Below are 23,308 nucleotides of genomic sequence, written 5' to 3' on the forward strand. Positions count from 1 at the left end.
TTTTTTTTTTTTTTTTTTTGTATCAGGGATCAAACTTGGGTCCTTGGGAGGCAGGCAGCAGAACCACTGAGCTAAATCCCCGGCCCTAAGAGATGGTGATTTTATAGTAAGACCAAAACTTGGTGGAGGGCTAGAATAGCACACATTTCAAAACTTAACCTAAATTAAATTAGGTGGCCTACTGTTTGCCATTTTAATGGAAGATTAATGCATGTAAGTTCTATTTTTGTCCTTTTTACTATTTCATTATAACCCATCAGATAAATTTTAGTGATTTGTTGATAAAATATATTACTTTAGGTAGTGGCATACTTTTTAAACAGAATCTTTCGGAAAAGGTTATAATTTATGTAGTGTACTTTAAAACAAAAACACTGACATCCTTAAAGAATTGTCCACAATTTCTTTCACATATACTGTTGTCTAGAGAATGCATCATTTAAGTAATTTTTGTCCCTCTAAAGAACTTTCTGAATATTTGGGCATACCAAACTCATACTAACTTTCAATTTGAGAAATTATGTTCTGTATGATTTTTTTTCATTTTGATTTTTTTTTGAGATGGTCTCGCTTTGTATTGCAGGCTGGCCTTGAACTCATTTTATAGCCCAGCCTGGCTTTAAACTCACAGCCATCCTCCTTCTTCAGCCTCCCAAGTTTTTTTTTTTTTCCCCCAAGTTTTTAAGATTACAAGCATGCACTTGGCTTGTATAAATTCTTTCTGAGAAGTATATATTTAATGCTACCAGGAGTGTTTCTCAGTGATTTTTGATCTGAGTATTATACTTCTGTCCATTCCTGTACTTTATTTTCTTAGGTAAGAATGCATCTGAAGTGAATTAGAAATACCAGGAGTTCTTTAACTGTTAACTACTATAATTACTAAAAGCTAGCTTAAGTAAGAGTTTTAATATTTCCCTACTGGATTAGGCCAAACTGCCCTAGAATCCTCATCTTTTCATTCTCTCCCATTCCACATTTTAACTATCCAAGTTCGACTGTACCTTGAAAATACATCCCAAAGCCAGCCACTTTGGTTTTGGTTTCCTCCCTCTCTTTCTCATTATTACTTTGACCACTCTGGTCTCCTGTGTGGCCAAACTCTTATGTGTCCAAGGCTTTTCCAGCAGCATTTCCTTTGCTTGGAGTGTTTTCTCCATCTTTGCGCACAATACCCTTTCATTTCATTTAGATCTCTGCTTAAGTCTCTTTGAGAAGGTCTTTCCTGACTTTATCAAGTGCAGCATCCCCATAGTTTATGTTGATCCTTTTTCTGTTTTTGTTACAGTGATGTCATCTGTTTACTGTCTCACTCCATGTGTGAGAGAGTCCTGTGAGGGCCAGACTTTGTGTTTATCACTGCTGTTTTAGTCAGATACATAATCCAAGGACATAGTCCTGTTGATATGAAAGTATTTAATGAGTGAATGAGTAATAGGTACAGGGCAGAGCCAGAAGTAGTCTGGTACCTGGCTTATGCTTGACAAGGAATTTCAAAACAAAGCATTTTTCATATTTTATTAACCTCTGCTGTGTTTTATTTTCTACATGTCATTTTAGAGATGCCACTTCTGTAATGAAAATTTTTTTCCTTTGTTTCTTTTAACATTCTATTTCACTTTTATTGCCTATGGGTCTTTATTTTAAATTTTGTTTTGTTAATAATGCATCAGTCATAAAATAATCTGAATTTTTAATGTTTTGTTGTTCAAAACATGTGTGCCTTTGCCATGAAAAATGCCTTACCTCAGAAGTAAAATCTTAAGTTACCATTCTAGAACTTGCCTTGGTACCTGCTGTAATCTTAAATATTTTAGTAAGTGGTTGGCTGAGGGCCTTTTAGGGTTTAATGCCTAGGAGAATACTGAAATTTAAAAATTATACTTGCTATATTTAGGTACTGCTGATGATCCATTAGCTGATATTTCTGAAGTCTTGAACACAGATGATGACATTCTTGGAATAATCTCCAATGACCTAGCAAAATCAGTCGATCATGCAGGTATAGATGAGCACTGTTTGCTGATTGCTGTTGTCATGTGAGAGGCACATGTTTGTGGAACATATTTCATCTTTAGCCTGTTTCTAGTAACTGAAGTGGCTTTTTGTTTTGTGTTTTGACATTGTCAAGGAGGTCAACATTTTTTGGGGGGGATCTGCCTTGGTTTTTCTACATTAGGAGGGGGATATAGCAAGTTAGTTATTTCTGTTGCCTCTCTGATTGCACTAGATATAAGGCATGTTGCCTTAGAGTCTTGCTATATCTTGCCTTGTTTGCGTTTCCCATCCTTCTCGCTCCTGTGGTAATCATCCATTTTATTTGGTTTGGGTCTCGTAGGTCTTGATTTATGCACTTTCCAGGTTGAGAGCTCACCTTTTCCATTTGGTAAGAAACTGAGCAATGGATGACTGCTGACTAGAAGTAGTCTTTTTAAATAGTGATTTCAGCTGAAACAACCTATAAGTGCATGCATATGTGTTAGTACAGCTAATTTGTCACTAATCCTTACTTTGTTTTTCTATTTTTGTGTACAGCTAAAGCTTAGTTTTGCCATACTGTGCTTTGGGTGATTTTCTTAGTAATATTTTAAAACAATAAATGAATGATTTCATGCTTATTAATATATAATTTATAATATTACTCAAATGTTAGAGCAAGTTTCTAATATAAAATGAAATAGACAAAATTTTTGCTTTTAAGGTCAGTAATATTGAGAGAGCATGAAAAAGTAGACAGACTATTTTCACATGTGTCTATTGCCAGAAATACTAGCATGTATGAGATAAAGGATGTAACATCATATACATAATTTATATTTTCAGAATGTGATTACTGAGTATTTTTTTAAAATTTAAAATTATTTACAAAGGATAAAGTTTATTAAACAATAAAAAATTTAGAGCTTTTCATTTATATGAAATTTATCCCTTCTGTTTTACATATTGTACCCCATAACTGAATGTACATTTGATACCACTATTTTCCAAGTTAAAACAATTATTTATGTAATGACTTCTCAGAGACTCCTTTCTTAACTTGTGGCTTATTTTTTGCAGAAATTAATAAGTTAAATCTTATGTATTTCCTTGGCAAATGTATTTACTTGGATTAAAAAATCACTTTAGGTGGCACATACATCCCCAAATACAGGGAACCTAATTTTTACTGATAGGCTATCCAAATTACTAGAAGAATTCTGAAGTCAGAACTATAGATTTCATTTATTTATTTTAGTTGAACTGTTATATACTAAGTGCATACCTTCTCTGTGTGTGTTCTCAATTCACCATTTCATTTGTTTACCTTGCTCTTGCAGATATTGGTCCCATTGCTGATGATCCTTCCTCTTTGCCTCAGCCAAGTGTCAGTCAGAGCTTACGACCATTAACTGAAGAGCAGCTCGATGGGATCCTCAGTCCTGAACTAGACAAAATGGTCACAGATGGTAAAATATTTGCCCTACATCTAGGCTTTCTAAAAGACATGAGTAAATATGACTTTCAAAGATTTCTGCATGCTTATTTATGATTTGACTTCTGTTTTCACAATTTCTTTATCAAGTGCTTTTTTATCAATATGTTGAATTGGTAGTTGTTAATATTTGTTTCTTTTGTCCTAGGAGCCATTCTTGGCAAGTTATATAAAATTCCAGGTATTTATGTTATGAATATTTAGTCTGTAAAAATATTATCCCTACCGTGACCCTAATAGTCTTTTAATCTTATTACTATTCTTGTTTTCCCTTATAGAGCTTGGAGGAAAGGATGTTGAAGACTTATTTACTGCTGTCCTTAGTCCCGTGAACACCCAGCCAGCTCCATTACCACAACCACCCCCTCCCCCTCAGCTGTTGCCAATACACAATCAGGGTATGTTACAGCTTTTCCAAGTGTTGTATATTACAGACACAGACACGTGTGCATATATGAATATTTCGCCTTGTTCTTCAACACCTATAATCGCCACTTAAACAGATGATTAGGGGACACTTTGCTTGTGATGTTGGAAAAATACTAGCTTCCCTGAAATTCCCTGCAACTTGCTGTTCACCTTATGACCAGCAGTGTTCTGTGTACCTGATCTCCCCCTTGCCCTAGTCCCATCTCCACCTACTTTGGCCGTGTGGTCATTTCTACATGGTGACTGCTGTGTTGTAGCACCATGCCTCACAGTCCCCTGGCTGCCTTTCACTCAGTGATCTGATCTATTTCACTGTCATTTCCTTGGAGGTTAGGCAGTCAAATCTCATGCCTACCCTGCATGCTTTTATTTGTAACACGGGCCACAAATACCAGTATGTTTGGGGCAATTGAGGACTTCCTTATAGATTAGGAGCTCCTTAAACTAGGCTCCTGTGTCTCGCACCTCGCTTTGTATTTACTACATAAATGCAGAATAAATCATTGACCAAGTCCCATGGAATTTTGTGGACATTTTCATTTGATCATTTTTCTTCTACCTGCTTGTGACTAGTTGCAACATAGGTTTAAGGCTTCAATTTTTTCCTGTCGTGGCGAGCTGAAATTTCATAGCCTAGTATTAAGATCTGAAGGTATAGATTGAGAGCTGCAAATAGTGAATCTTCTCTAGAATGGAGTTTGTAATCCTATGGTGACATATATTTTAGGTAATTTCAGCATAAAAGCATTTCTCTATATCTCATTGTCATGGCTTTATGACTATTTGCTGAATTGAACAGCAATGTCTTTATAAAGTCTCATCTTTTAAGTGATTAAATATTCAGATAACATATCTTTACTACTAGTTTTGGTACCAGAGATGGAACTCAGGCCCTTGTACTTGAGAGGTAGGTGGCAGAACCACTGAGCTAAATCCCTGGCCCTCTTTACTACAAGTTTTATGTGCACAAAAAATGTCAAAATGCATATAATTGAAATGTTTGATTTTCTGCCAGTTTTGCCACTAAATGTAAAATTCAGTTTTATGGTTGTTAGACTAAACATTTGGTGAAAACACATACCATAAATGTTCCTTGTCTTAATTGTTCCCACATCCTTTTTTAATGATTAAAAATTCTTCAGCAAATAAAAGTGGTTTATCTTCATGTTTTCTGTAACTAAAATTACATATTTTAGAGACCAAATTGGTTAAAGTATTCCTTAAAGCTTTTAGTCATTCTGAAAATCACTTTACTGTGTGTCCTCCCACCCCCTTCACTTTTTGGTTTTTTTGAGACAGAATCTTCCTATGTAGTGCACTTTTGTAGCCCATGCTGACTTTAATCTCACGTTGACCCTCCTGCCTCAGCCTCTGGAGTACAGATTTCATAGGAGTGTATCGTCATAGTTGGCCTCACTTAAAGTTTTTGAGATGACTTTTTTTGGCTAGATGCTAAATTTACAGTACAAAATGACTAATAAGGCTTCTTACCATCACAAAGTTATAATCATAGTATTCTAGACTTTGATTTATACAACTTTGATTTATATAACTGACTTAGGCAAGTGGAACCTTAAGAATATCTTATCTTTGTGTGTATACACGTGTGCATATGTAGTCAGCACTGTGTCTGTGGGTTCCACATGTGTATATTGAACCATCTACAGATAGAAAATATTTAGGTGGGGAGAATTGCTAAGATTTCAGTGTTTACATTTTATAGAAAAGTAATTCTATTTAAGTAGTTCTATTTTAACATGATGAAGTTATATGTAGGATGACACTAAAGTATTTAAGAATGGCAACTTCACCATTTTCGAGGGTAAAGAAGGTATAGATGAGAAGGCAGTGTTTGAAGGGGCAAACTGGAAATAGATATTGGCAATAGATTATAGACATCTAAGGGAAATGATGTAAGCATTTAGCCTTTTCCTCTAAGCTTCTACAAGCCATTGGATACCCCGTGCCAATAAAATGACCTGATCAGTTATGTCTTGTGGCAAGGTAGCTTTGTGGTCAATATTAGAGATGGATTTTGGAAAAGAATTGTAATAATGAGTTTTTGTACCTAGAATTAAGTTAGAATGTAGATTATATGTAACGATACTGCAGTGCTAATCAAAAGGGAAGAATAGATATGAGAGATAGTGAAGTAAGAGTAAGTAGGATAATGCTACTGAGTGAATGTAAGGGAAGAGGAGAATAGGTAAAATAAAATGAATTACATAAAGCCAAGCTGGCCTGGAGAATAATTATGCTGTAAACTAGAAACATGGAACAGTGGAAGGCTTGGTATGTGCCTTAATAGAAGGAAGTGGAGATACAATGAATTTAGTTTTAGACTGGCTTTAACTTGGTAGAAATGGGACATACAACCGGTTGTGACTTACATGAAGTTGCAGTTAGTCAAGGCTGTAGATGAAAATGTAGGAATAATGTAGGAATCTTTGTAATGGTGTTAATGTGGGAAGGATGAGATTTTTTTTTTCTTCTAGAGAATATATCTGTAGTGGTAGAGAATCTTAAGTAACTTCTTTTTTAGCCAAACGTAATGAAATTGTGCTTGGCTCATCTGCTTTATGTTAGGTTTGTGATTCCATAGTCTTTATCCCCCACATAAAGGTTAGGTAAAAGTTGAAAACATAGTGCCTGAGACATTGAGTGAGAGGTTCTTGGAATTGGTGGCCGTTAGAGACAGATTGCAAAGTTAAGTGGATGAATGAGTACAGTATTTGGAAGGGTTTGTCTCAGTAGACAGTTGAAGTTGTTGGCAACCCTTGGAGGAGTAACTCTAGCAGGAGTGACAACAGAGGACTGAATGTGGTGTATTGACGCTCACACACAGGTCAGAAAGCAGAGGGGAAATTCCATGAAGATTGAGATAGAGTAATGTGATATCCCTTTAAGTGAGTTGAGTGAAGTAATATTTTAATTCTCACCATGAGACATGCCTTAAAAATATTGCATGTCTAAACTGATACAACTAATTGGGTGACTATGATAGGCTTGAAGAAAAAAAAAAAGACTACCTCTTAATTAAATTAATAATGAAGGAAAGGTGCTTTACATGTCACTTCTCTGTCCTTGAACATGGTATTTAACTTGTCTGGGTCTTTTTTCTTAGTGAGTTATTTTATTGGGCTATTTTGAATATACAACGTTAATGAGTATAAAGCTTTAAGAACAATGCTTGACACATGGTAAAGTAGTACTTAATAGTTACTGTCATTAGGAAAAAGTTTCAATAATAATATGGTTACAATAGGCAGTGCTGATAGCTCCAGGACAGGTCATGCTTTTTTTGCCAAATGAAAAAGCTTCCATTTGCCCTAATTACACAAAAACCATTTGGTATTTTTCACTAAAACCTCAGATTCTTTAATGGAACTTACTTATCCCTGAAGTTGAAAATAGATGTCGCATTGTTTTTTGAATAAATGCAGAAATCTTGCCAAATTTGATGCATGCCTGTAATCTCAGCACACCTGGAGACTGAGGCAAGAGGATTCCAAGTTTGAGCCTAGTGTGGCCAATTAGTGACTTAGTGAGATCCTGTTTTAAAAGGGGGTGGAAGTGTCTGGGGATGCAGTTCAGTTATAGCAGTGGCCTTGGGGTCAATCGCCAGTAATTCCCCTCCCCAAAGATGGCAACAGAAACCTTACCCAATAATACTTCTAGGATATCTACATGTAATGAGAAATTTGTCATTGTGAAATCCTAATCTAGTGTGTCCAGCTCTGATATTTAGTAGGATGAGACTTATCTTGGAGGTCCTTATGACAAAACCTTGAAAATGTATCTGCGATCAACTTCACTTCCCTCACATAGGTACTGGAGCCATGTGCACATTCCTCTTATAACATTTGGATGATGTGATTACAGGAAAGCATATTAGACATTGGGAAACATCACATGTATGCAACATGCACCTTAATTTTTCTTTTTATCCAGTGCTATAGCAAAGTTATTGAATTAGACATTCTCAACCATTATCCCAAGTACAGCTCACACTCTATACCTGTACTGCCTTGTATCTTCAGTTGGTGATAGGAATCTTCTGCAATAGCACTAATCTAAGTTGTAAGTTAGCTGTTGGGAGTATGTCTTCATAATTCATTATGTTTAAAAGGGACAGTTCTTTGAAAGTGCACAGTTTCTATGAGTGTTATTTTGGTTTTTTCCCCCCTGGAAAGCTGCTTCAGTAAGGACAGTTTATATCCAAGTAGTTTAGACAGTTAGATGATCACAGTGAGTATTGGACCTACACACTTGAAAAGGTTGTGGAAAAATGATCTTACCCTTTGCCTAACATATATCTAGAAAGAAAATGAGAAGGTATTTAAAGCTCATAAAAGTTGAAGTAGATTTTAAAAAGCTTTTAAGGCTGAACTGCCAGTTATGAAAATTACCAAAAAATCTGATTAATTCTTTTTGTAAAGTTAGTATATTTGGGAGTATGTGTAGTGTTATATACATGTTATCTCAACCCACATAACAATACCTTCATATTACAAGATCCCATGGAAATCGGTTCAAATTAAGATTTAGACTCTAGGCTGTTGTATTCCAAAATTATTTCCTCTACATTGTAGGTAAAGCAGATCTAGAGACCACATTTCAAAATTCATAATCAAGGCACCCTTTAAGTATTTTTATAAAGTACAATACTGAAAACAGTTCTACTTTTAAATAGTATTATAAATTTTTATTTAGAAGTATTTCATCTTTTTGTTATTTTTATCAGTATGCAAACTGATGTACTCTCTTTGTTCTCTTAAGATGTTTTTTCACGAATGCCACTTATGAATGGCCTCATTGGACCCAGTCCTCATCTCCCACATAATTCTTTGCCTCCTGGAAGTGGATTGGGAACATTCTCGGCTATAGCACAATCCCATTATACTGATGCCAGGTATTTAAAAGCCTTAATTTATACTGACTTAATTTTTTCCTAATTTTTGTTCTGTCTTTTAAATTATTAGTGTATACTTACAGTCTTTGCTAAAAAAAAAGTCAAATGTTACTTTTAGCTACTTTGTTTGTAATAAATTTTAATGAAAGTGGTACTTGAGCATAGTATGAGAAAGTTATTTTTGTTTAGGAAGTGACAGTTTTCATTTTTTGCCAGGGATAAAAATCCAGCATTCAATCCAATAGCAAGTGATCCCAACAGCTCATGGACGCCATCAGTTCCCACGGTGGAAGGAGAAAATGATACAATGTCAAATGCCCAGAGGAGCACACTGAAGTGGGAGAAAGAGGAGGCTCTGGGTGAAATGGCAACTGTAGCACCAGTTCTTTACACAAACATTAATTTTCCCAATTTAAAGGATGAATTCCCTGGTAAGTCATGGATGTATTAGTATCTGTTTTGGGGGGTTTTGTTGTTTGAAATGAGGTTTTGGTCTATAGTTCAGGTCAGCCTTGAACTCACTGTGCAGTACAGGCTGATCTCTTAACTAGAGGTGATCCTCCTCCCTCCCAGGTGCTGGGATTATAGGTGACCATCATGCCCAACTGTTACCTATGTATTGTACTTCCATTCTCTCATGTGTAATGACTTGATGTTTTAAAAACTTCACTATCACTTGATCTGACTTTCCACAAAATGAAGATTCTCTCTCTATGTAGGCACATTTTGCATTTTCTTAGCTTTAGGCCCCACTTGCATGTTCCCTAAAACGTTATTTCAAGTAATAAATACTTTAAAAAATACCCAGAACAGAAACTATCATTTAAATGACAAAGCTAAATCAGAGTCAGTTCTAAGTGATTGGCATTGGAACTGACTCTGTCCTCTCTTCTTCCCCCTTTCTGCCCTGACATTGAGCTGTCTCCAGTACATGTATGAAAACAGCACAAAATGGAATAGCAGTATTTTTTAAATTCTAATTAACCAGAGAATGACAGTTTTAGATTAATAAATTGCTAGTTATTGAATATTTGCAAATAATATTATTTTGTTGCTTCAAATTGATGTTATCAGACAAACCAGGATTAAAATTCTATTAAAATTCAGCTTGCAGTAGTTTTCCATCCCTTTGTCAATACAGAAGCTCTTTTCAAATATTAGAGGTATTCCTACAAATAGGCTTGTATATGGATTTCCCTTGATTTTTGGTACCTTTTTGTGTTATCTCCTTGGTTACTTTTTTCATTATGTGTAGAAGTAAATCAGATGCTAACTTACCTAGTAATAGAAATCCTGTTAAAAGCATTGTTCCTATTCTTCAACTGCTTTTCTTTTTTCTTTCTTTCTTTTTTTTAGAGTAGGAAAATTTATTGGGGAATAGGAATGGGGAATAAGAGTAGCTCCTGAGAGACAGGAGGGGTCCTGAATGGGTTGCCTTTCTCAACTGCTTTTCTTTAGCCACGTATTTATTATTTATTATGTATAGGTGAGCAGATAGGATTATCTTGTCATTTTGTGTTGGCATAAATTGTCATTGTAGCAAAAACATACATATAATTTTATATATGTACAGTTTTCTTGAATAATTTTACTTTGTGGTTCAAGCACCTTATGAAATACTATGTTAAAGCTGTTGGTCTGTCATTTGATTTTCATTTTCACTGACGTTTTGGAAACTGTATAGTGTCATGATGCTAAATCTTGTGAAAACAATTTGAAATCATTATTTTTCCCTGTTTTGTTGTACACACTGGTGGTAAGATACTGTGATTATTTCCTTGAGGTCAAATTGATGGACTTCTGTTTAATGCAGATTGTTCACAAAATCTTGGATTGTAGCAGTATCTCCTATAGTTAATGGGGATTTCTTATATGTGGCTTAAATTGTTTTGGTGATTTACTTCTCAAATTTAAAGTTTCCTAGCTCTACAAGCCATATTGTTAATAAGACAACACTTTATTCAGAAAATTTTCAGCCTCTTATGTGGTTGGAACCATTGTGCTATTTAAACCACTTAATGTAACTGCTGTGCTAGCTGAGGCTCCCTGATCTGAACCATTTGGTGGAATCAGGAGTTTTTCAGGGTTTGGAATTTTGCATATACATACAAATTAAGGAAATTATCTCAGGGACATCTTTGGGATGAGATCCCCACTAAGAAATTCATTTTATGTTTCATTTATACCTCATACACATAACCTGAAGGTTATTTTATATAATATTTTAAAATTTATTTTACTAGGACCAGTTGCAATACATAATGATTACATTTATCATGAGGAGTTTGTACATGTACACAGCACATCACAACTTTTTTTTTGGTCCCCTTTCCCTCCCATCACATTTGAAATGTACCTGCTTTTCTGTGTGACTTCTCATACAAGGTCAGGTATGGAGTTTTCCACTTGTGGTGACTGCTTGTATGTAAAGAGTTGTGAATTTCGGACCGTTTCAGATTTCTGGTTTCCCCATTAGGCTCAGCCTATACTACATCATGAAAATAAGCTCTTTTCAAAAAATAAGTGGCACAATTCATCAGTATTTATTGTTGTATTGGTACCATGCCTAAGAAAGCCTATGTATTCTTTTCTTGCAGATTGGACTACTCGAGTAAAACAAATTGCTAAATTGTGGAGAAAAGCAAGCTCTCAGGAAAGAGCACCATATGTGGTACTTAAAACAATTATTTGTTAAATCTTCAGACACATTGTTTCAACCTTATTTTTTATTGTCTTAGGCTAACTAAAAGATTTTTCTATTTGTGGAAAATGCTAGTAAATATTTGTACAACTAACAGGTAGCTTTACATAGTGATGTCTTACTATCTTGTTTTGTTTTGTTTTTTGGTTTTTTGAGACAGAGTCTCACTATGTAGTTGAGACTGACCTGGAACTCACTATGTAGCCCAGGCTGGTCTCGAACTCAAAGCGATCCTCCTGCCTCAGCCTCCCAAATGCTGGCATTACAGGCATGCGCCACCACACCCGGCCAATGTCTGGCTATCTTGATACAGAATGTTATATTTTTATAGGCTATTTAACAAACCAGAATAATGAGTATTGAAATCAGTTTTTGGACCATGATTAATTTCACTTTAGGTTGTTTTATCTTTTCAGCAAAGATGACTAAATTTGGACAATACTATGTAGTTGACTGACCTGGAACTCACTATGTAGCCCAGGCTGGTCTCGAACTCAAAGCGATCCTCCTGCCTCAGCCTCCCAAATGCTGGCATTACAGGCATGCGCCACCACACCCGGCCAATGTCTGGCTATCTTGATACAGAATGTTATATTTTTATAGGCTATTTAACAAACCAGAATAATGAGTATTGAAATCAGTTTTTGGACCATGATTAATTTCACTTTAGGTTGTTTTATCTTTTCAGCAAAGATGACTAAATTTGGACAATGGATTAAAATACCTCAGTTTCTTCCACAATAAATTTTGTTGTTGTTGTTGTTGTTATTGTTAGATTTAGTAAAGAATCTTTATAAATCTTGAAAGAGACATATCTGGATGCCTTTAAGGAGCTTTTAAAACATGAGATAGCTAAGAATTACTAGGAATTTTGTAAAATTCACAGTTCAGGTGGTGAATTATTTTTTTCCAAATAGAAATTAAGATTGTCAGAATCAAATTCTTGCTTTCATTTTAAATTATAATGGACCCTTGACTTATAAACCCAATTGGGTTCTCAAGGGCTGGTTGTAATTCAGGTTGGGCAATTCAAGGCTCAGGCTCCTCTACACAGGCTTCAAAGTCTCTCCTATATACAAGCAGATCTCAGTGTCCTTGGACATTGGCCCAAGATTTCTTTTAACCCCACACAAGAAAGGACGTTGTAATGTTTCTTCCAGAACTCCTTAAGGGTTAAATCTGTATCTGAGACCATCTGGAAGCACAAGTGGGTCATAACTCAAGACTTTGCTCATAAGTTAAAACTAAAATTCCGGTCCTAACCCAGGTTGTTTTTATTATCAGGCCTGTCGTAACTCAAGGGTTCACTGTACACTAAATCCACTTTTTTTTTTTTTTTGAGAATTATGTAGTTATTTTCCGCTTAATTTCCATTGTATTTTTTAGTTACAATGATTACTTTGGTTAAAGCAGAGAGAGAGCATATATTGGAGTTGTGAGCAAAAGATACAATAAATGTTTAAAAATAGTTGTTGCAGCAAAATATACATTGCTATTATTTCCCCTGAGAGTACTCAAAATACTCTCCTGCATTCTTGGCAATGTGTATTTTACTGTAATAAGTTTTTGAAAATGTAAACATTCATAATATTTTGAGGATCCTTTGTATGTGTTTTTATATATATATTATATATATAAATAAAATGTTTATGTATCAATATACTGTTTTATTTTACCATGAACCTAGTAAAGTAACGTGGGATATTTTTAATGTTTCTCAATGATTTTTCGTTAATTGTAAATTTCAGATGTCCAGTTTATTATCTTGAGGATTGATGTAATATTGTCATTTTCTCTAAATTGAGTATTTTAATTCTTTTTATGTATTAAGAGAATTAGAATTTAAAAATTAAGATTATGCCTAGGGAGAGAGGGGAGGGTGCTTTAGGGGATGGGGAAAGGGAAAAAAAGAGGTGGGATTTACCATGTACAGGTGCAAATTCCCTGTGATGAGTGTTATGTATGCCTAAAATGTACCAATAAATGTTTTGTTATAAAAAAATTTAAAAGATGAGGGGAGGAAAAATGAAGTTTGCCATGGGAAAAAACAAGATTATACCTGAGATCTCATAGGCCACTTCAGATATACAGAAACATTTTCAGTAGATAGAAGCATCATCAGTGACTGGACATATGCCGAAAGGACATGGACAAGTGTCCAGATTGTTGATTATGAGAGGGTGTAAGTTCTAACCAATAGTATTTCAAATATTTTCAATTATTTAAACTAGCCTTTTTCTTACTCTTATATGACAAAGTGCACCATAGTTCTATTTTGATTCTTAAAACATATTAAAATATACTGTTAATTTTTTTCTCTTTTTGTCAAAGCAAAAGGCCAGAGATAACAGAGCTGCTTTACGCATTAATAAAGTCCAGATGTCAAATGATTCCCTGAAAAGGCAGCAGCAGCAAGACAGCATTGATCCCAGCTCTCGTATGGATTCAGATCTTTTTAAAGATCCATTAAAGCAAAGAGAATCGGAACATGAACAAGAATGGAAATTTAGACAAGTATGAAGTTTTTTGCAATGGGTTTTCTCTTTTAAATTGCATTTTTGCTTTTTGAGAAGTGGGTATTTATGTCATTTCATAATATAGCTCTTCATAGAACATGAAAAAGTGACTTACAGTAGACTTGTTTCCTTTTTTTAATGAAACGTTTTTAAGTTGGTTTGAAAAGTTGATTGAAATATTATGAACGATATACTGCCCTGAGCATAAATGGTTCATACTATTATGAATAATGACTGCTCTTTTTGAGAAATTTATAATTAATATGAAAGCAATCTGGTAGCTGCTGACATCAATCAAACAAAATTAATTTTTTGTTGACTTCCCCCACGTGATAGTTTTTTTCTTTGTTAACCATACAATTACTTTTTCTTTCATACTTTCATAGCAAATGCGTCAGAAAAGCAAGCAGCAAGCTAAAATAGAAGCTACACAAAAGCTAGAACAGGTGAAAAATGAGCAGCAACAGCAGCAGCAGCAGCAGCAGCAGCAGCAACAGCAGCAGCAACAGCATCAGCAGCTTGGTTCTCAGCACCTTCTTGTGCCATCTGGTTCAGATACTCCAAGTAGTGGGGTACAAAGTCCCTTGACACCTCAGCCTGCCAATGGAAATATGTCTCCTGCTCAGACATTGCATAAAGACCTATTCTCTAAACAGCTACCCAGCACCCCTGCTTCCACACCTTCGGATGATGTGTTTGTCAAGCCACAGGCTCCACCCCCTCCTCCTACCCCATCCCGAGTTCCCCTTCAGGATGGCCTTTCTCAGTCTCAAATGTCTCAACCACATTCTCCACAAATGTTTTCACCTGGATCTTCTAACTCCCGACCTCCATCTCCAGTCGATCCTTATGCAAAAATGGTTGGTACCCCTAGACCCCCTCCTGGGGGCCATAGTTTTTCCAGAAGAAATCCTGTTGCTCCAGTGGAAAACTGTGTGCCTTTATCATCATTACCAAGGCCCATTCAGATTAGTGAGACAGCATCCAGCCGGCCATCCCCGGGCAGAGACTTAAGTTCTTCCTCCACAACAAATAGTGACCCCTATGCAAAGCCTCCAGATACACCTAGGCCTATGATGACAGATCAGTTTCCCAAACCTCTGGGCCTGTCCTGCTCTCCTGTGGTTTCAGAACAAACTGCAAAAGGTTCTCTAGCAACTGGAACCAGTGATCACTTTACTAAACCATCTCCTAGGGGAGATGCTTTTCAAAGACAGCGGATAACTGACCCATATGCAAGACCCTTGTTGACGCCTGCCCCTGCCGATAATGTCCCTGGACCTTTTAAGACCCCATTGCACCCTCCACCATCTTCTCAGGATCCTTATGGATCATTGTCACAGGCATCAAGACGATTGTCTGCTGACCCTTATGAACGGCCTGCCTTAACACCAAGACCTGTGGATAATTTTTCTCATAGTCAGTCAAATGATCCATATGGTCAGCCTCCCCTCACCCCACATCCAGCAGTGAATGAATCTTTTGCCCATTCTTCAAGGGCTTTTTCTCAACCTAGCACTATGTCAAGATCAGCATCTCAGGACCCATATTCCCAGCCTCCGGGAACACCACGACCTATGGTAGATTCTTATTCTCAGCCTTCAGGAACAACTCGATCCAATCCAGATCCCTATTCCCAGCCTCCTGGAACTCCCCGGCCTACCACTATCGATCCATACAGTCAGCAGCCTCCAACTCCCAGGCCTTCTACACAGGCAGACATGTTTGCTACATCTACGGCTAATCAGAGACATTCTGATCCATATGTTCATCCTCCTGGGACACCAAGACCTGGAATTTCTATTCCCTATTCTCAACCACCAGCAACACCAAGGCCAAGAATTTCAGAGGGTTTTACTAGGATGTCAAGTGCAAGACCGGCCCTCATGCCAAACCAGGACCCTTTCCTGCAAGCAGCACAGCAACGAGCTCCTGCTTTACCTGGCTCTTTGGTGAGGCCACCTGATATGTGCTCCCAGGCACCTAAGCCACCTGGGCCTGGCCTTTCGGACACATTCAGCCATGTTTCCCCATCTGCTGCTCGTGATCCCTATGATCAAACTCCAATGACTCCAAGATCTCAGTCTGACTCTTTTGGAAGCAGTCAAATTACTCGTGATATTCCTGAGCAGCCAGGGCCTGCTCCAGAGGGCAGCTTTAACACCTCTGCAAACTCTCCCATGAGTTCCCAGGGCCCACAGTTCTCCAGTGTGCCCCAGGTTCCCGGGCCTGTGCCAACTTCAGGAGGAACTGACACCCAGAACACTGTGAATATGTCCCAAGCAGATACAGAGAAACTGAGACAGGTGAACAAAGTGCTTATTTTCAGATGCTTTAAGTGTAGTTTTTGTAGAAGCTATTCATTTAATCAAATAGTGAAGAAATAAAATTGGTAAAAATTAATACTAGTTGAGTTAGATTTAATATTTATCTAATTCTAGTCTTAAAATTGTTGGGAATCCTAAAAGCTCTTGGTTTCATTATCATCGTATGCCAAAGAAAAGGACTCAGATCATCTGTTTATTTTTTAAAATAATTTATCAAGTAGTTAACATGTTTCCAGCAGTGCAAACCACCAGTGGTACATGCATGACTGTGCCACAGGGCAGCTTGATGGGATTTCCTGTGTCTCCCTATGAAAGAGTCATGCAAGTACCACCAGTGGTTCAGAGCTGCCGAGAAGGAAGACATAGGAATTAGAGCCCCACTGTCATTGTGAACATGTTAAATGTAATAAGAATTTTATCAAACTTTGAATGGTTTAGACATTTTAAATATTACTATAGCTATATAATGAACTAATTAGAATTTTAAAAACCATCAGTAATCAAAAATCATTGACTTTTGTTCTTTCCACGCAGCGACAGAAACTACGAGAAATCATTCTCCAGCAGCAGCAGCAGAAGAAGATTGCTAGTCGGCAGGAGAAGGGACCTCAGGACATATCAGCAGTGCCTCACCCAGTGCCCCGTCCACATTGGCAGCCAGAGAGCATTGGCCAGGCCTTCACTCGACCTCCGCCTCCTTATCCTGGGAACATCCGATCACCCATGGTCCATCCTCTTGGACCTAGATATGCCGTTTTTCCCAAAGATCAGCGTGGTCCCTATCCTCCTGATGTTGCTAGTATGGGTATGAGACCGCATGGATTTAGGTAATGCTTTTCATTTCTGGCCAGGTTTAAGTTGCTGTTAGAACTGACAGATAGTTAATGAAAAAGTTGTTATTGTTTTGTACTTCTTCCTCCTGAGATATAATTAATGCTATTTTCTGCTAATGATAGGTCATGGACTTTTTTTCTGCTTCTAAGAACTATAAAATTAAACCTTCTGTTATTAAGTGTTAGCTGTATTCCTTCCTGCCATAATGATGTAATTTATCCTATGCATGGAGCCTCATCCTCCAGAATGGAGCTGTCACAGGAGTCATAGCCTCCTGTCACAGTGAAAATTGACTTCTCTCAGAATTTTGCTGTCTCAGTTTTAAAGCATTTGTGGAGACTTCCAAACTGAAAGCATGTTTCCCTTTCTGGGGCTTTTCAGCATGAGATTGAGTGGTAAAGTTAGCAGTGATGTATTATGACCCTATTTCCTTTTTTGAAATGGCTAGTAGAAAGGTCAGAGCCAAATTTACTCTTTAACTATAATGAAAGAATCCTTTAAAATATGCTCTTTAAAAGGTATGTGATTTAATCTTAAACCTGTGTCTTTTTACATTATATTCTTAACCTTATTTTCCCTTTCTCTACATTTCTTCTATATTAGTATATTTCTTTGTAAGTTGCCTGTAATTATAGAATGAGATATGTAAATAATCATCATTCTATAATGCATTTATGTCCATTTATAGATAGATGATGCTTACCCTTCTTTATCTCTGCTAATAAGCTGTCCTCATTGCTTTAAGCAAGTAATCTATACAGTCACCACACTTGTGCCTTTGTATTCTCACATACTGAGATTGAGTATTCCTTTTCGTTGAAGCATTTCCCAAATTAGCCTGCTCCTTACAGGGTCCCTAAATACAGGAAAAAAGAGATGGGACCCTTAATCTAAGCTTAATCTAAACTCTAGTAGTTTTGTACTTATTTTTAGGCAGTTGATTCCAAAGGCTGTTCCTTTGCTCTTGTCTAATTCTTGTATTCGGAACTATAATTTTTTATTTATGGTCATTTTCCCTTTCTCAACTTCATTCTCAATTCAGCATTACTTACTATTTTTTTGTTTTTAGATTTGGATTTCCAGGAAGTAGTCATGGTACTATGTCAGGTCAGGACCGCTTCCTTGTGCCTTCTCAGCAAATACAAGGATCTGGAATCCCTCCACATCTGAGAAGATCAATATCTGTAGAAATGCCTAGACCTTTAAATAACTCACAGATGAGTAATCCAGTTGGACTTCCTCAGCACTTTCCACCACAGAGTCTGCCAGTTCAGCAGCATAACATACTGGGCCAAGCATTTATTGAACTGAGGCACAGGACCCCTGATGGAAGGCCACGGTTGCCTTTCCCTACTACTCCTGGCAATGTTATAGAGGTACCTTCTCATCCAAGACATGGAAACTTCATTTCCCGGCCAGACTTTCAAGGCCCGAGGCACACAGACCCAATGAGACGGCCTCCCCAGGGTCTACCTAGTCAGCTTCCTGTACATCCAAATTTGGAACAAGCACCACCGTCTCAGCAAGAGCAAGGGCATCCTCTCCACCCATCTTCTGTGGTCATGAGGCATAGGAGTCATCCCTTAGGTAGTGGATTTTCTGAGGCATCTTTGTCAACATCTGCACCAGCCGAAACAGCATCCGATAATTTACAGATAACCAGCCAGTCCTCTGATGGTCTGGAAGGAAAACTTGATTCTGATGACCCTTCTGTGAAAGAACTGGATGTTAAAGACCTTGAGGGAGTTGAAGTAAAAGACTTGGATGATGAAGATCTTGAAAATTTAAATTTAGATACAGAGGATGGCAAGGGAGATGAATTGGATACGTTAGATAATTTGGAAACTAATGACCCTAACCTGGATGATCTCTTAAGGTCAGGAGAGTTTGATATCATTGCATACACAGATCCAGAACTTGACCTAGGAGATAAGAAAAGCATGTTTAATGAGGAACTAGACCTTAGTGTTCCAATTGATGATAAGTTAGATAATCATTGTGTAGCTGTTGAACCCAAAAAAAAGGGCCAAGAAGACAAAATTGTGGTTCTCTCTGAGAACCATTTGCCACAGAAAAAATCCACTGTTACCAATGAGATAAAAACAGAAGTCCTGTCTCCAAATTCTAAAGAGGAAGCCACATGTGAAATTGAGAAAAGTGATGAGAATATAGATGATGTTGATGCTCCATGCTCGCAGGCTTCTGCTCACACAGACCTCAGTGATGGGGAAAAGGGTTCCTTGCCACCATCTGATCCAGACTTGCTTGAGAAAAGAGCTAATCGAGAAACTGCTGGCTCTAGTGCAAATGTCATTCAAGGATCCACTCCACTGCCTGCTCAGGATGTGAACTGTGATATAGCAGGATCAACTCCAGTCCTCTCAAGTTTACTTGCCAATGAAAAACCTGACAGTTCAGATATTAGGCCCTTGGGCTCTCCCTCATCAACTCTGCCAGCCTCACCGTCCAGCCATGTGTCGAGTTTGCCTTCTACTTTAATGGCACCACCTAACCCTGTTTTGGATAATGCTATGAATTCTAATGTCACAGTGGCCCCTAGGGTAAATCATACTTTTTCTCAGGGTGTTCAGGTAAATCCAGGATTCATTCAGGGACAGTCAACAGTTAACCACAATTTGGGAACAGGAAAGCCTACAACTCAAAGTGTGCCTCTCACAAGTCAGCCTGGTACCAGTGGCATATCTGGACCCCAGCAATTGATGATTCCTCAGACAGTAGCCCAGCAGAATAGAGAAAGGCCCCTCCTTCTAGAAGAGCAGCCACTGCTGCTACAAGATCTTTTGGATCAAGAAAGACAAGAACAGCAGCAACAAAGACAGATGCAAGCCATGATTCGTCAGCGATCAGAACCATTCTTCCCCAATATTGGTAGGAATTCCTTGGGTCTCTAATAAGAGTACTGTGGCCCTCATGGTGATATGCAGTATGCTTATAAGAGTTCATTATTGAAAATATGTTTGGAATAAAGAATTAATAGTATAGTTTTGTTCCTCCTGGAACTTTAAACCGAGTTTTAAATTCCTTCTAGGTAAATCAGGAGATTCAAAACTTTTAAGTTGCAGAAACATTTCAATTCCATTCGTTGTGTTATCTATCCTTTGATAGAAATTAGAAGAACCTTCATTTTAGTTCTATCTGCCAACCATTTGTTGCTGTGTATTTTCAGTTATGGAAAGATAAATTCAAGAAAATTGTGAAAGAAGTAAAGCTTCTTACTGTCATTTTGTGTATAGCAAATACTTGGCGTTTTTTCCCATGCAAGCCTCTTTTTTCCATGGTGTACAGATTTTAAAAACAACAAAAGCAGTGCAGTCAGTACTCCTCAATGCCTCTGAATATAGGAGTTAACAATCAGAAGGCACATGTCTGAAGAGCGCTCTCTTTTCTCAGTCAAATAAATCATCTGTATATTACCACTTTTACAATACTGATTTTTTTTCATTAATATGCCAAGATAGTTTTTCTGTAGCCTCTCATTACCCTTCTTCTGAGGGTATACCCTCAAGAAATTGGTACATTTTTTCTTTAAAGAGTGATAACTAATTTAGTGGAATTCCTTAGAATTGAGAATAACTGCAGATTCTCTCACTTCTGTCTGCTGTTACATTGCTAAAGAAACTATTCTGATCAGCATCGGATAAGCTTGAGTGAAAGGGATACTTTTTGTTTTAATTATTGCAAGACAGAATTATAAGGCCTGCTTCAGTTACTGAAATCAAATTCAGGATAAGGTTGTTACCATCTGATGATTCCCTTAGTAGTATAGAAGCTTGTAATAATTATTGAATAATGAAGTCTTAAGAGTTTGTAAATTGTTTGTGATCCTTACATAAACCACTTAGTGTACCTTGAACCAAGTGTGATGAAATAAGTAACTTTAAAATATATTTTCTCTTCAGATTTTGATGCAATTACAGATCCTATAATGAAAGCCAAAATGGTGGCCCTTAAAGGCATAAATAAAGTGATGGCACAGAACAATCTGGGCATGCCACCAATGGTGATGAGCAGGTAGGTGGAGGTGCTTAAAATTCTTAGTGGGCATCCAGATGAGCATGCGCTATTATTGTTTCCTAGAAGGAACTTATGGAAACGTAAAACCTATATTCTAGGTGAATAATAAATATTTAAATTGGTTGTTAGGTATCAGCTAGATATGATCACATGTCAAGTGTGACACAAATGTAAGGAATTAATTTTCATTAATTGTAGTAAAAGTAAACCCAGCAAAACACCATATAAAGATTTGAAAGATTACCTTGGTCATTCAGGAATGGACTATGTGTGTGCTTTTTTTTTTTTTTAAAGACTTGTTAATGCTGTGCGATATTTGCATTAAGATACTAAATGACTAAGGCAACTGAATTCATTTCTAAAATAAAATATCCGCAAACTGATTGTGGGAAAAGAAAAGAAAAAGTCAAGAGGAGTGGATAAGGTGACTGTTAGATGGTAGGAGGTAGAGAGTTTATAAGTCTTCACATCAAGGGAGGACAATGCATTAAAGAAGGGTATAAGAGATATTAGCAATCATGATTCCTAAGAGCATTAACCACAAGGAACTTTTTTCACTTTTCATTATCAAATTGTATGTTCATTTTTTAAAATGCAGGTTTCTGAGCTCTACTCCAGACTTACTGACTCATTACATGTGTGTGTGTGTGGGGGGTCCTCATGTATCTCTATTTTTAGGGAGCACTATGAATGATTGTTGTTTGAGAACCTCTGTCAATATAGTAAGCATGGAGTCTAAATTTAGCCTAATCTAATAAATAGAAATGTGAATTAAGAAATTGAATATAAAATCTGTATAGATCTAAGATAAATGTATACTTTAGGGAAATTTGAATTCTTAAGAGCATAGTCCTTTTTAACAGTTGAGATACTCTAGGTATAATTAGGAAGCACTTTTAAAATCAAGAAGTACAGTGGTTTCTAATTTTCATTATCGAGCAGCATTTATTACTATTGTTTATCATTTATGTCTTAAGACTTTTCAGCAGTCCAGTAAAGCATTTGAAATTCTTCTCTGGACATTTTAATATGCAGAAAATAATATTACAAAAGAAATCAATTATATTTGAAACAATTATTAAAATGGTATATGAGGTGTGATAAAATACAGTGAATATTTAGATATTAAAAATTTAGTACAGTAAAAGTCATCTCACCATCAATCCCTCTCAAAAATCTCCTCCTCACTTCAAATACGCTTATCCCATCATTACTGCCTCTTTCTGAAGCAAGTTTGGAAGACCACTTTCATGAATGTCTTTAGCTACACTATAGTGGCTGCCTCAGTGTCTTGAATCAGTTCAAAACATTTATCATTCATGGTCATTTTGACTTTGACTTAGAGCCAGAGGTCACACAGTGCCAGATCAGTAAATAAGGTGGATGAAGACATGTAATGTTTTTACAAATCTGCCTTTCTGTTGGATGGTGCTTGGCAGGTGCTGTCACTGTAAATTTTATCATATCTTATAACGACACTCATGAAAAACAGCTCCCTGTACCTGATACTTTGGGGTGTATGCCTCTACCATTAGGTGTATACTGTTAATATCAGTCCCTTGAGGTCCTCTTGAGCGTGTCACTGAAGGGAAATGATAGTCTATTCTGAGAGCAACAGTGAGCAGCATCTAGACTGAAATATAGTAGTTCCAGACCAGTGCTATAGCAGTGGAGGGATAATAAGTGACTCACACCACGCATAAGAAATTAAAGTCGTACTCTAAATTGTAATAGTATTTAAATGCTACAGTACAATATTTGGAATATATTTTGAAATTGTGCTGTATATCTTGGTGTGTTGAAGTGTTTGATGACTCTAGAAGAAGAAATACTTTCATATAAGTCATAATGCTCTCATAAGTGCTCATCTGTAACATTAATTGGAATAGGTAACATTTCTCCAAATAGTTTTAATTGTACAGCTGAATCAGTCTCCAGTTTTGATTTGCTTTTTCATTAGATAGAAATATATGCAACTTCTTGAGATATATCTTGTTTTTAGAATATAAAATAGCTAAGCTTCTGATTTCCTTAGTTTACATAAAGAAGTTAAATCTTTTTTTTTTTTTTTTTTTTTTTTTT

General features: G+C 36.7%; 1 protein-coding gene across 1 annotated transcript in view; it reads left to right on the forward strand.

Moving 5' to 3' along the window:
• Kmt2c (lysine methyltransferase 2C) overlaps positions 1–23,308 on the forward strand; it is a 180,331-nt gene that overhangs the window by 126,313 nt on the left and 30,710 nt on the right. The window contains 12 exon segments of the mRNA XM_033763959.1: positions 1,898–2,002; positions 3,318–3,446; positions 3,621–3,653; positions 3,751–3,870; positions 8,681–8,813; positions 9,030–9,244; positions 11,411–11,484; positions 13,846–14,028; positions 14,417–16,336; positions 16,892–17,184; positions 18,261–20,080; positions 21,112–21,227. Coding sequence (XP_033619850.1) covers positions 1,898–2,002; positions 3,318–3,446; positions 3,621–3,653; positions 3,751–3,870; positions 8,681–8,813; positions 9,030–9,244; positions 11,411–11,484; positions 13,846–14,028; positions 14,417–16,336; positions 16,892–17,184; positions 18,261–20,080; positions 21,112–21,227 — 5,141 coding nt within the window.

This window comes from Fukomys damarensis, unplaced genomic scaffold, assembly GCF_012274545.1.
Source record: "Fukomys damarensis isolate Sample0158 unplaced genomic scaffold, DMR_v1.0_HiC HiC_scaffold_16, whole genome shotgun sequence".
In the NCBI taxonomy this organism is placed as follows: domain Eukaryota; kingdom Metazoa; phylum Chordata; class Mammalia; order Rodentia; family Bathyergidae; genus Fukomys; species Fukomys damarensis.